Source organism: Gouania willdenowi, chromosome 4, assembly GCF_900634775.1.
Source record: "Gouania willdenowi chromosome 4, fGouWil2.1, whole genome shotgun sequence".
Classification (NCBI taxonomy): domain Eukaryota; kingdom Metazoa; phylum Chordata; class Actinopteri; order Blenniiformes; family Gobiesocidae; genus Gouania; species Gouania willdenowi.
In genome coordinates this window covers 1,964,483-1,978,846 of record NC_041047.1, presented here as the reverse complement: position 1 = coordinate 1,978,846, position 14,364 = coordinate 1,964,483, and the positions used below count along the sequence as shown (strand labels likewise).

The 14,364-nt window shown below is 41.4% G+C and overlaps 2 protein-coding genes across 2 annotated transcripts in view; both read right to left on the bottom strand.

Annotated features, from left to right (window-relative positions):
* Nucleotides 1-13,171, bottom strand: part of LOC114462501 (urokinase plasminogen activator surface receptor-like) — a 19,940-nt gene extending 6,769 nt beyond the window's left edge. The window contains exons 1-3 of the mRNA XM_028445391.1: nt 13,017-13,171; nt 11,056-11,151; nt 1,473-1,634 (exon numbers count right to left, since the gene is read on the bottom strand). Coding sequence (XP_028301192.1) covers nt 1,473-1,634; nt 11,056-11,080 — 187 coding nt within the window. The 5' untranslated portion in view covers nt 11,081-11,151; nt 13,017-13,171. The remainder of the gene's footprint in view (nt 1-1,472; nt 1,635-11,055; nt 11,152-13,016) is intronic.
* The window catches only part of LOC114462499 (integumentary mucin C.1-like), a 21,965-nt gene continuing 20,772 nt past the window's right edge, over nt 13,172-14,364 (bottom strand). Inside the window, exon 13 of the mRNA XM_028445389.1 lies at nt 13,172-13,439. The gene's annotated coding sequence lies outside the window, so the exon portion shown is untranslated. The remainder of the gene's footprint in view (nt 13,440-14,364) is intronic.

The following is a 14,364-nucleotide window of genomic DNA, read 5'->3' as shown; positions in this document are numbered from 1 at the left end:
CTAATAACATTTGCAAAGGTCTCTTCTCAGAGACTCTGTCATTGTTATGCTTAGCACTATCAGCAGCTACAAAACCTTGACAGTACAGAACAACTACAGATTCATTGGACGCACACATAGAAACCTTAGAATCTCTAAGCCTCTAAAACCCTTTGACCAAATAAACCCTGTGTTCACATTTGACCTTTAACTCTTCAGCTTGACTCCGTCTCATTTCATTCAAAACCGCCACAACACAAACTAATATAATCGCAATTAATTGCATGACAACAAAGATTCAATTATGGTTGAAAGTGCTTCTTTTAAAGAGGCTTAAGGTTAAGGGACTTGATCAAAATCCCACAGTGATGGCTCAGGTTGGATTAGAACCGGTGATGTATGTACCACGGGCGACCGTGGCTCAGGTGGTAGTGGGTCGTCTTCTGATCGAGTGGTTGGGGGTTCGATCCCAGTACCTGACTATGTGTCGAAGTGTCCTTGGGCAAGACACTGAACCCTAAGTTGCTCCCAGTGGTCGACTAGTGCCTTGCATGTCAGTCCTGTCCCACTGGTGTGTGAATGATTGGGTGAATGAGCTGATATGTAAAGCGCTTTGAGACAGTTTCAGTGGTGATAAAGCGCTATATAAAATCAAATCCATTTACCAAATCAAGTTCATTTAAAATGGATCAATCCACTTGTGATTGTTTTACAACTAAGATGTACAGCAATGAATATATATGTGAAATGTATTGTGGTTAAAAGGTGGTTAAAAACTGAAAGAAAATGCTTGATCGTGTTGGTAAGACTTGTAGAATGGCTCATAATAATGTATATAATATTTGCAATGAATTGGTTTCATTCAAGTCCAGATTTCCAGGAGAAAAAAACTGTACATACAGTATATGCTTTCTCTTAAAGAAAATAATAATTTAAAGAAGAAACAAATACCAAAACGTCGTTGTTGTTTTGCACTGTACAAACAACAACAACAACATCCAGTATGGACCCCTCTCAGATCTATGGACACAGGTCAGATAGTGGAAGCCCAGAGCTCACAGTAAACATGGTGATGCTGCTGTTTAGTTGTTATGCTGCAAAGAAGTGGAAACAAACTGCCAGCAGAGCTGAAGTCAGCATCACATGTGAACATTTTAAATTCAAGTAAAAGGCACTCTTTCTCTTAGATTATTAAACATGTTATTGTTGATTTAATGTTTTACTGATGATTTTAAATGTTCTTATTGTTTTTTAAGCTGTTGAATGTTTTCTGTTGCACTTTTTGATCATGTAAAACACATTGAATTGCAATGAATGTGCTATACAAATATATTTGCCTTGCTTTCATTGCTAATTGTTTGACAGCACTAAAACATAATCTTTTAAGAGCTCGAAATTAGAATTACCTACAGGTACCCTTTAATATTCAATGTAGACAAATGTTGGGTTATTTTTTTCTTCAATAAAGCAGCAACTCCTCCATCATCACTTACCAGGCAGAGTTTCTGAGTTGCAGTTGTTTGTGTCGCAGCATTCAGCATCTATGATTTTATCTGAATCCACCACATCAGTAGAAAACTTAAAGGTGCCGTTGTGTGGACACAGTGTGGGAGGAGCACATCCTCTGAAAAAACTCTCATCTCCAGATGAAACATCTACAAAGATAAAAATTAGTTTGTTTAGTTTGTCTAACAAACATGTTACAGTAATGTACTTTATATAAATCGTGTTCATTACAAGAGACAAAGATTACCTTTAATGGAAGCTGTTATACACATAGTCTCTGAAGAACAAGTCACTGACACTGGACTGGAACAAGATGAATCATTGCAGGATAGACACTGAAGTCTTGGAACTAGAGGAGAAACAGAACAGGAATATGTGAGATTTTCAGACATGAAATATCAAAGGTAGAGCCAGTGAGTACTTTTAATATCTCAATTTACAAGGAAAACATGTTTCAGGCATTCACACATGAAGTCTTGGGGTTTTATTTTCATTCTCATATTTTGTTACAAAATCCGAATTATTTATAACAAAGTTCAATACGTTTAAATGGTTTTATGAATAATCGGAATTTAGGGATGGATCATCACTATAATACAATGTGTCACATGTTTGTTTGGCTAAGCTTTGTAGAGAGTACGTCTCACGAATTCTCCACATTTTGTTTCACATGTTGCTGTAGCGAAGTTCCATTAAACCATTCATTTGTAGGTAATGACTTTGTTTGCCAGTTTTTTTATAATGTTCATGCACTAATGAAAGTCTGGTTTAGCTTTGTGGAGCTGAAAGTCAAAGTAGTCTTTGTTATTTGAACTGTTGATGGTTTGGTACCCTGCTGTAGTTGGTCCTGCTGTGTTGGTTCTGTGAAATCATTGCAGTGGTTTGTTCCACAACAGGTTGGTCCCATGGTTAGATTTCCCACTCCTTCCATAAATGGCAGTACACTGTAATCAGGAGCAATTTCACACACATCTGTTGATGTGCAGCCAGCAACAGGTAGAACTCTATTATCAGTTGAGGACTGTGAATGAAAACATGGAAAACATAATTTTTCTGTCTTTCACAAACATATAAAATATCTGGTGGAATTTCTTTTTACAAATGTCTTTGTATCACATAGTAACATGCACTAATGAACCCAGATGACCATGGTCCATTGAGGTGTTGGTGTGACTGCTAGAAAAAGTAAACTGCTGGATGAGTGAAAACTTCCTTCAACTAAACCATGACAAGATGAGGTGATTGTCTTTGGTAACAATGAAAAGAGGACTGCTGTCAGCAATTATCTTGAGTCTGGATCTTTAGAAGATAAAGACCAAGTCAAAAACCTTGGTGTTCTGATTGACTCAGATCTGACATTCAGCATCAGATCAAATCTATCACAAAAACATCTTCTACCACCTAAAGAACATCTCCAGAGTGAAAGGTTTAATGACTCAGAAAGATCAGGAGAAACTGGTCCATGCTTTATCTCCAGCAGACTGGACTATTGTAATGGTCTTCATCAAACATCTACAGCTGGTTCAGCACGCTGCAGCTCGGGTCTGAACCAGAACAAAGAGGTCAGAACACATTAGTCCAGTTTTAAAGTCTTTACACTGGCTCCCAGTCAGCCTCAGAGGAGACTGTAAAGTTCTGCTGCTGGTTATAAATGTGTGAATGGGTTTGGTCCAGAATACATCTGTAACATGTTAGTCAGGTATGAACCCAGCAGGTCTCTGAGATCTATGGACACAGGTCAGATAGTGGAGCCCAGAGCTCACAGTAACATGGTAATGCTGCTTTTTAGTTGTTATGCTGCAAAGAAGTGGAACAGACTGCAGCAGAGCTGAAGTCAGCATCACATGTGAACATTTTTAAATCAAAGATAAGGAACTTTTTTTTCTCTACTGCGTTTGATTGAGAGAGAGATTTATGATCATGTTGATGATGTAATGTGTTTGTTGATGATTTTAAAGTTATTAATAATTTTAGGCTGTTCAATGTTTTCTGTTGCACTTTTTGATCATTGTAAAGCACATTGAGTTGTCTTGTAAATATATTTATATATACTCATGTATCTATATCTTAAATTTTGTTTGGTTTTTATTTCTATGAATATCTGATATACTGTTGACACTGATATATTAATTTATAAAACCAGGTATAGTTCTCATCAATATGTGTATGCATGTGTGTATACATATATATATCAATCATTATCATTAACAAGCTCGAAAAGGAGTAGGAGAAGAAGTATATAAATTTATTTAATCCTACCCCCCTAATCTCTATTATAAATGTATACCACACACGCACACACTTAATTTCCTATGTACAACTCTATATGATTGTCAATATGGTGATATAGTAACACATTTACACATCAATGTATGCTAATATAATGATAACTATTCCTGGTTTTATGAATTAATATATCAATGTCAACAGTATATCAGATATTCATAGAAATAAAAACCAAACAAAATTTAAGAAATAGAGTATATATAAATATATATAATAAGATATCTTCCTTCTACAACTTTTTAGATTTTAAAGTAAACTTTGTTTTCTAATACGTTAGGTGAACAAACTGTGAGACATTTAATCCATTTAACTCTAGTGTAGAAACCCACCATGTCCATCAAAGCAGCGGTCCTGTGCTCCTTCACAATGGACAGTAAACGAGCAAGAGTTGGAGCCAGAGATACAGAAGAAACAGTCAAGGCCGTTTTCTGCCTGTTGAACAGGAACTAAAACATAAAGAAGAACACTGTTATTTAAATGAAGAAATCATTTAAATAACATGACCATAAATGAAGAAATCTTGAAGAAATCATCTCCTCCATCATCACTTACCAGTCAGAGTTTCTGAGTTACAGTTGTTTGTGTCGCAGCATTCAGCATCTATGATTTTATATGACTCCACCACATCAGTAGAAAACTTAAAGGTGCCGTTGTGTGGACACAATGTGGGAGGAGCACATCCTCTGAAAAAACTCTCATCTCCTGATGAAAACATCTACAAAGATAAAAATTAGTTTGTTTAGTTTGTTTAAAAAACATGTTAACAGTAAATGTACTTCATGTAAATTATGTTCATAACAAGAGACAAAGACTACCTTTAATGGAGAAGCTGTTATACACATAGTCTCTGAAGAACAAGTCACTGACACTGGACTGGAACAAGATGAATCATTGCAGGATTGACACTGAAGTCCTGGAACTAGAGGAAGAAACAGAACAGGAATATGTGAGATTTTTAGACACGAAAGTAACAAAGCAGCAGCATTGAGTTTATTTTATATCTCATTTTACAAGAATAGTGATTTTCAGGCATTCAAACATTAAGGTGGAGGGATTTTTTTGTCTATTTTTTATTTATTTTTTAAAATTTGAATTATTTACACTAAAGTCAAAATATATAAATGGTTTTATGAATATCCCACATTTTAGGGATGGATCATGACTAGGGATGTAATGATTAATCGTAACGCAGTTAAAAATCGATTCATAGGTATTGCGGTTCACATCGATGCTCTGAAAATTGAATCGCAGTACTTTATTTACACAGCAGAGGGCGCTATATATATTCTCGTCCAAAAGTTTAGGTGGCGGGCGGAATCTGCTACTACTTTCTTTCTGGCCACCTTCTACTCTTAAACATGTTCATAAATGATTTGTTACCCCTTAAGCATTAAAAGAATATCTATAATATTACGTGAATATCTGTAAGTGATGTTTTTCTATTAGCTCTGTCTGCTAGCATAGCATCTCTTCTTCACTGCAAGGATATCTGCATGCCAACCAACCTCTGGGTTACCAGCGCCCTCTGCTGGTCCAAATAAATATCTGACGTAAATACAGTGCAGACTGTTTTTTTTTTTTTTTTTTTTTTTTAAAAAGTCCAATTGTTAAGGCACAAAATACATTTTCAGTTGCACTTTTAAAAAGAAAAGGAACTATTAAGTAGTTCTGCATTGTTTACTATAGAACCAGAATTTAAATTAATAGGCTTCTTCTTCATTTGTATTATTCCTTTATTTATTTCATTCAAGATTTATTTTTAGTTAAATTGCATTGTTTTGAATAGCTTATCAAGGGATTCTTTTGACACTGAAAAATAAAAGGAAAATATTACAGTATTTTCTATTTTTTTTTCCCCCCAAAAAATAAAGGAATATTTTTCAGTCATCATTTGTCAACAGTCCCATTTTGTAAAATAAATCGTGAGAGAATCGTATCGTGAACCCAGTATCGTGAATCGAATCGTATCGGGAGTTGAGTGACTCGTTACATCCCTAATCATGACTATAAATACAATGTGTCACATGTTTGTTTGGGTAAGCTCTGTAGAGTATGTTTCACAAATTCTACAGTTTGTTTCATGTTGCCATACCAGAGTTATTGAAACCATTAATCTGTAGGTAAAAGACTTTGTGTGAGTTCAATGTGGTGTATCTCTGTTGAGCTGAAAGTCAAAGAATCAATGTAGTCTTTGTTCTTTTGACCTATTGATGGTTTAATACCTGTTGTACTCATAGGAGTTGTAGTTGGTCCTGCTGTTGTTGGTTCTGTGAAATCATTGCAGTGGTTTGTTCCACAACAGGTTGGTCCACTGGTTAGATTTCCCACTCCTTCCATAAATGGCAGTACACCGTGATCAGGAGCAATTTCACACACATCTGTTGATGTGCAGCCAGCAACAGGTAGAACTCTATTATCAGTTGAGACTGTGAATGAAAACATGAGAGAAAATTATTTTCTTTCTTGCTTGAAAATGTGTTATTTTGTTTCCTAAAAATGTTCATCATGGTTTTCTTTAACTACATTTAATTGACAATAAGTAGACTACCATCCCATGTCAGGTTAATAAATGGTAATTACATCTTTTTTTTTTTTTTTTTTTTTCTTTTTTTCCCTTGTCTGCACATTCTGTCAAAGGTTAACACTACAAGAAGTGCAATCTTTTAACAGCAATGCATATTTTGTTATTGCAATTAAATAAATTTATTTATTTCATTGCATAATTGTGACCATCACCAGCCCTCCCTAGGGAAGGGTAAGAAATACTTTATTAAAGGGAGGATGTAAAAAAAGAGAGGGCAGTGTTACACCAAGGTGAGGGGTTGGAGAGGGGTGGGGAAGTTAACAGGGAAGAGGAATACAAGATAGGAAATGGAATGGGTGGGGAGTAGTCGATAGATTTCAAGTGATGCGATGTGAAATTGTGGTTGTGTATATTGTGCTTATTGTTGAGTTATCAAGCCAGTTTGGTGACCAGTGTGCGGCTTAGGAATAATGGTGGTGGCTGTGAGCAGAGGAAGAAGTGAGTGGAAATTCCATAAAACAGGTATTTGGGAACAACGTGTCTGTGGTTGAGCCCAGTATGAGTGTTATCCCACAGCCCAAGGCCAGTGCATCCATGACAAATGTATTTCCAAGAACCGCCACTGCAAAACCCACGAGCCGCCCCCGGGGCCCCGGAAGCAGCCAGGCCAGCAGCAAGAGCGGGCAATCCGGGGGCCCCCGGCGACCACCACACGGCCCAAGCAGCCCCCCGAACGCCCCCAAGATCCCAACCGAGAGGCAAACCATCGCCCCCCCCATACACACCCGAGAAAGCCAAGGAGCCAAGGACCCAGCGCACCACGCCACCAATCCAACCCCCCAACACCCAGAACCCCCCACCCCATCCCCCCCCCACCCCCCCCACACCCCCGCGCCCAACCCCCCGAGGGGAGGGCCCCAGAGAGCTCCCCGCCCGAGACCCCAGCGGAGGAGCCGAAGCCCACGCCCAGCAGACAACCGAGCCACGGCCGAACGGGCAGCCGGCGGGCACCCGCCGCCGGGCCCAGAGCCAGCAGGGACCCGACCCCAGGCCAGAGGGACCCGGAATGAACGCAGCACCAGGAGCAGCCCGCCCAGGGAGGAAGACCACACCCCAAGCCGATAAGGCACCAGGGGGCCGCCGGGGTCTCCCCGTCGGCCCCCAGGCACCCCAACCTAGCCCCCATGGCGCCCCCAATCACCTATTGTGATGTCGCCCGCGCCACGGGCTTTAGTTTTTTATTTTTATTTTATTTTTTTTAAAAGCCAGGGCCCCCTCCAAGGGCCAAGCCAGACAGCCTTGCCGGATGTGGCTCCTGAGCATCCCCAGCACCCTGCCTCACGGGGCACTGCCCAAGCAGGGGCCGCACCATTAGGTATGCAAGGGCGCGGCACGCGGCCACCCGCCCCGAAAGACCCCGCCAGGACCGGCCCGGCCAGCCAGCAATCACCCCGGGCCCCCAGGAGCACCCCCCGGGACCAGGACCCCCCAAGGGCAAGTCCCCGGGCCAAGCCCCCCGGGACGCACCCCCCACCCCCGCCCAGGACCCGGCCACAGCCCAGCAGGACCGCACAGCCCCGGACAGCCCAAGGCCAGCAGCCCAAGGGCCCGCCGCCCCCCGGGCCGCGCCAGCCACGGAAGCAGCGCCACCCACCGGCCGCGAGCAACCGGCGATCCCCACCGCGGGGACGGAGGCACCCCCAAGGCACACATCAAGTGCGGAACCGCAGCCCCGAGCCAAAGATGCCCCGGACCCACCCACCAGTCCGCAGATGGCAGGACAGACCCACCAGGCGGCCGACAGCAACCTCCACCACCGGAACAGCTAGCGCCGCCCCCCAGTAAACAGCATCGCTCCGAGGCAACCTAGCAACCCCGCCCCAACCCCGGTGAGGACACCAGCACACCCCCAGCACACCCACCCCCCAAACCGGCGAGGCAGGCCGCCCCAGGCCCGCACACCGCGGGGCCCGCCCCCAAGGCCACCAGCCGACGAAACAAGCACCAAGCCTCACCCAAGGGGAGGAAGCGTCCCCGCGCTCCACCAGGCCGACACCGCCCGGAAAGACCCCCGCAAGGAGAGACCCCAGCAAAGCCCCCCCGAGACCCACCGCCACGCCCCGACCACACCATCCTGATGTATTTTCACTCTATGTAGTGGCCCAGCCACAAACAGAGGGGCCAGGCCCCCACCGGAGAGGCCCAAATATGTGAGCCAACCCACCACCCTGTTATGGTGCCTCTCCATTCCCCAATGGAGAGGCACTTCCCTATCCCCTGTGTGAGTGTGTGTGTTCAGTGAATGTATGGGGTGTAATTAAAAGAAGGGGGATGGAGGGAGAGGTGCTCCCCATCCTACCTCTGTGGATATACGTGTATGTGGTGTAATAGGGCCGGAGGGTGTAAGTGAGGGTACACCCTCCGGGGGTGGCATGTTGAGGTGTGATTAAAATTGGAGGGATTAGTAGGGTAACTAGAGGTGGGAGTGCCGCCCCCACGGCCACTACATAGTGACACAGGTGGCGGCCCCCTCCACCCCCAGTCCCACCATCCAGCCCCCCAAGGGTTGGGTATGGGTGTGTGGTGCATATTGTGAAATGGTAATTACATCTTAAAAAAAAGCTTAAGACCTTACACTTTAGATTTTAGTCGACTAAATCTGTCACTGATTAAGTCAACTAAATTTTATTTAATTGACTAAAACTACAATATATAACTGAAATAGTCCTGGTGACTAAAATCTGACTCAAAGTAAGTTGTGTTTTAGTCAGAGGTTATAAATGCTGTAAAAATGACCACAGATGTAAAGTAAGGAACTGGGATCTACAATTTCACTCTTGTGTAAAAACGCACCATGTCCATCAAAGCATGCGGTCCTGTGCTCCATCCACAATGGGACAGTAAACTGACAGAAGTCGGTGTGTCAGAGATACAGAAGAAACACTGAAGGCTGTTTTCTGCCTGTTAGAACAGGAACTAAAACAGAAGAAAGACGAACACTGTATTTAAAATTGTGCAGGCAAAATATTTTCCATTGAGTTTTGATTTTGTTGACATTTTGTATTTGGAGTTATTAACTTTTTACCTCTACAAATCATCTCCTCCATCATCACTTACCAGGCAGAGTTTCTGAGTTGCAGTTGTTTGTGTCGCAGCATTCAGCATCTATGATTTTATCTGGACTCCACCACATCAGTAGAAAACTTAAAGGTTGCCGTTGTGTGGACACAGTTGTGGGAGGAGCACACATCCTCTGAAAAAACTCTCATCTCTCCAGATAAAACATCTACAAAGATAAAAATCAGTTTTTACTTTGTCTAAAACATGTTACAGTAAATGTACTTCATGTAAATTGTGTTCTAAGGGTTGTGTCAAAATATCGATACGATATGTTGCGAGGTTTGGTCGAGCGATACGTGATCGATTATCTGACACAAAGATCGATGTTTATTTAAAAGAAATATATATATATAAGGAATCAAATGGACAGAATCGGCATGAAATGCATCACCGTGAGGCAATGAGCGTTTTTTTATGGGGAAATGTTTCTGGGGAGCGCTCATTAGGTGCACCGCCCTCCCCTCTCCCATCTTGGCTCCATTAAAGGCAAGGCAAGGCAAGGCAAATTATTTATTTATATAGCCGCATTTCATACTCAAGGCAACTCAATGTGCTTTACATGATAAAACATTCAATTGTTTAAAATCAATAAGAACATTTAAATCAATAAGAACATTTAAAATCATCAGTAAAATCAATTAAAATCATCAGTAAAATCATCATGACATCAACAACATGACAAAAAAATCTCTCTCAATCATATTGCAGTAGAGAAAAAAAAGTGCCTTTAACCTTTGATTTAAAAATGTTCACATTGGATGCTGACTTCAGCTCCGCTGGCAGTTTGTTCCACTTACAAACACCACCTTACAACCTGAAACACGTCTAAACTTTCAAAAAACTAAGCAAATAATCACTGACTCCTAAATTACAGAGCCGACCAGTGCCTGCTTAACTTTGCTGTGTCTTTAAAGCTCTTTCCGTCTCTCATCAAGAGCAGCGGGCACACTGAGCAGCTCAGAGTGTTTTAACAACGTCACATGAGAGTTACAGAAGATCGTGGGAAAGTTGAGTGTTGTTGTGGACGAGACCATCAACGCCAGGATAACGCACTGACTCAAATGTTTATGTTCATATGCAGTGAAATGTTCCAGTTTTCATAAACCCAGTTTCATTCTGCTTGTTAAGCAGAATGATATGTGGCCATGTTTACAGAGAAGTTGATAATACTAGCACTGGAATGACAATACCCGCATTAATTTTTTTAATGATTTAAAGTTTCATTTGCACAAACATCATTGACAATATTTTGGTGAGTGAAGCATTATTTTGTCTCAGTTTCTCTTAAAGACGTAAACATAACACAAGGACATGTGACTAGTTGTGGTCAGTGTGTGTTAAGAAGAGCCACTGCAGTATACACTGTGTTTTACTTGGCTGTCATTCATGTGAAATTGATTGACAGTGTTTGTAATTCCTGTGAAATGTATTCAGTGCAGTAGATAAATTCTGAATTTCTTGAGTGACACAAGATATTGTGATGTATCATGGATTAAATTTCTCACAATATATTGATTATATCCCTATTGCAGTATTGCAATAATATCGCTAATGTGGGCAAAAATATCGCAATATATTGTATTGCGAGGAATCTGGCGATAGCCAGCACTATTGTATTCATTATAAGAGACAAAGATTACCTTTAATGGAAGCTGTTACACACATAGTATCTGAAGAACAAGTCACTGACACTGGACTGGAACAAGATGATCCTGAGCAGGATAGACACTGAAATCCTGGAAGTAGAATAGAAAAAGTGCATTACTCTGAGAATATATATATATATATATATATATATATATATATATATACAGTGGGGCAAAAAAGTATTTAGTCAGCCCACCAATTGGAAAAATTCTCCCACTTAAAAGATGAGAGAGGCCTGTAATTTTCATCATAGATAAACCTCAGACTATGAGAGACAAAATGAGAAAAAAAATCCAGAAAATCACATTGTAGGATTTTTAATGAATTAATTGGTAAATCTCTCGTTAAAATAAGTATTTTGGTCATCTGCAAACAAGCCAGATTTGGTCTCTCACAGACCTGTAACTTCTTCTTAAGATGGCTCCTCTGTCCTCTACTTGTTACCTGTATTAATGGAACCTGTTTGAACTGGGTTACCAGTATAAAACACACCTGTCCCACAACCTCAAACACAGTCACCACTCCAAACTCCACTATGGCCAAGACCAAAGAGCTGTCAAAAGGACACCCAGAAACTAAATTGTAGACCTGCACCAGGCTGGGAAGACTGAATCTGCAATAGGTAAGCAGCTTGGTGTGAAGAAAGAATCAACTGTGGGAAGCAATTATTAGAAAATGCCGAGATGTACAAGACACTGATAATCTCCCTCAATCTGGGCTCCACGGCAAGATCTCACCCCGTGGTGTCAAAATGATCACAAGAACGGTGAGCAAAAATCCCAGAACACACGGGGGGACCTGGTGAATTAAATTAAAAATGAATAAATTGGGCTTCACGGCTTTATTGGTCATGTATATGTTTGTTATACATGTATTGAAATTTGTCTTCTGCATTTTAACCCATCCCTGGGAGAAGCAGTCGGCAGCCATTCTTGCTGAACCTGGGAGCTGTTCGGGGTTGAGGGACTTGATCAATATCCCACAGTGCTGGCCCAGGTGAGGTTTGAACCGGGCAACCCTCTGATAAACAAGGCCAGCATCCTTAACCACTTGGCCAATCACTCGTCGTGTTGGAGGAGAAAGAATGACTGAGTTGCATCCAAAGAACATCATTGCCTACTGTAAAGCATGGGGGTGGTGACATCATGCTGTGGGGCTGTTCTCTGTAAAACGGTCCAGGACAACTGATCCATGTAGAGTAAAGAATGAATGGGACCATGTATCGTGAGATTTTCATTGAAAACCTCCTTCCATCAGCAAGGCATTGAAGATTGAAACGTGGCTGGGTCTTTCAGCACGACATATGATCACAAACACATCGCCCGGGCAACAAAGGAGAGGCTTTGTAAGAAGCATTTCAAGGTCCTGGAGTGGCCTAGCCAAGTCTCCAGATCTCAACCCATGGAGGAGTTGAAAGTCTGTGTTGCCCAGCGGACAGCCCCAAAACATCACTGGCTCTAGAGGAGATCTGCATGGAGGAATGGGCCAAAATATCAGCAACAGTGTGTGAAGACTTACAGAAAAGGACCTCTGTCATTGCCAACAAAGGGTACATTACAAAATATTGAGATGACTTTTGTTATTGACCAAATCCTTTTTTTCCACTATAATTTGCAAATAATTTTATTAAGAATCCTACAATGTGATGTTCTGGATTTTTTTTTTCTCATTTTGTTGCTCATAGTTAAGGTATACCTAAGATGAAAATTACAGGCCTCTCTCTCGCATTAAATACTTTTTTCCCCCCCTGTAAATAATCAGACTACATTGTTGTCCACAGTTTAAATAAAGAACCCCTTATTATTTTAACTTAAACTATTTTTTAAAAGTAGCAATGGACAATCTTGCATTCCATAACTTAAACCAGTCTTAAGATAGGGTACTCGATTGAAAATAACATTAAATATGCATATAAAAGAACCCACACTTATTCATTTAACTGAAAATAAAGTACCTGTGTTTGGTGGGACCACAGTTGTTGCAGTTGGAGGTGTGGTAGTTGTAGTTAGAGGTGTGGTAGTTGTGGTGGGAGGTGTGGTAGTTGTGGTGGGAGGTGTGGTAGTTGTGGTTGGAGGTGTGGTAGTTGTGGTTGGAGGTGTGGTAGTTGTAGTTGGAGGTGTGGTAGTTGTAGTTGGAGGTGTGGTAGTTGTGGTGGGAGGTGTGGTAGTTGTGGTTGGAGGTGTGGTAGTTGTGGTTGGAGGTGTGGTAGTTGTGGTTGGAGGTGTGGTAGTTGTAGTTCCATCATTACAGTTTTCTGTATTACAACAGTTTGGTCCAGAGCTGAAGGTTCCTAACTCTGGTAATAATGGTATTTCTCCCAGCCTTCTACTTGCAGTACACACACTTGGTGATGCACAGCCACGAACATCATCGTTCACTGTGGATTAAAATAAAATGTTTTCTTTACACTTATATCTTTCCCTGGTCATTTGTAAGGCAAAGTGACAGCAAATTTTCTGATTAAAAAAATAAAAAAATAATAATAATAATTTTTTTAAGATATCCTGTGGCTACATTTTCTGTCTCTTTTTAGACAATAGGTCAGAGCGCATGTTATTGGTTGCATCATAATTCATTAAAACACAATTTATTTTTCACAATTTTACTAAAACAATTGTGTGTTTGTTGAGATCTATGTCATGCAATGACAATATGATCTGATTGCTGCTCATGTGGTTGACTGGTTGTTAAAGGTCTATGTTAAGCTTAGTAGACTTTTCTGTGCTTTAAACATCATAAAGTTCTATTAGTGTTTTTTTCATTGATTCTCTCAATCGCTAGAGGGTGATTTTCTCCTTTCTTACTGCAGGGCGAGCCCAAACACCTCACTACAATTTGATGACACGTTCCCACTTTGATGACGAATTTGATGCGGTACTGAGCTGGAGAAGCCGCACCTCCAGGAAGCTCTTTGCCGTGATTGACATGTAAACAGACACGCCCATGAAGGGATATGTATGTATTTTCTACACTCTATGCATGTACCCATGAACGCCCCACCCCCACGCTTTGTCTCGTGTTTATAAAACAGCATGAGCTCAGCTACAGAGTGGGTGGAAGGAAGGAGGGCGGGCTTTCCTCTGGCCCTACGTCACCGTGTGGGGAGGAGGAAGTCAGTGTCCCGTCTTTAGACACGCCCACTCATGAATATACATAAGTAGGATGCAAATCAACCTGTTTGTGTAGAGTTGGTCAGAAAGTGACTTTTCAGAGGCTAAAACTCTGGAAAACAGGCGAGTTTGTGAAAATAAACCTGAAATACTATGTTTTTGTGGTTCTTAGAACAAATGGAGATGGTGAAA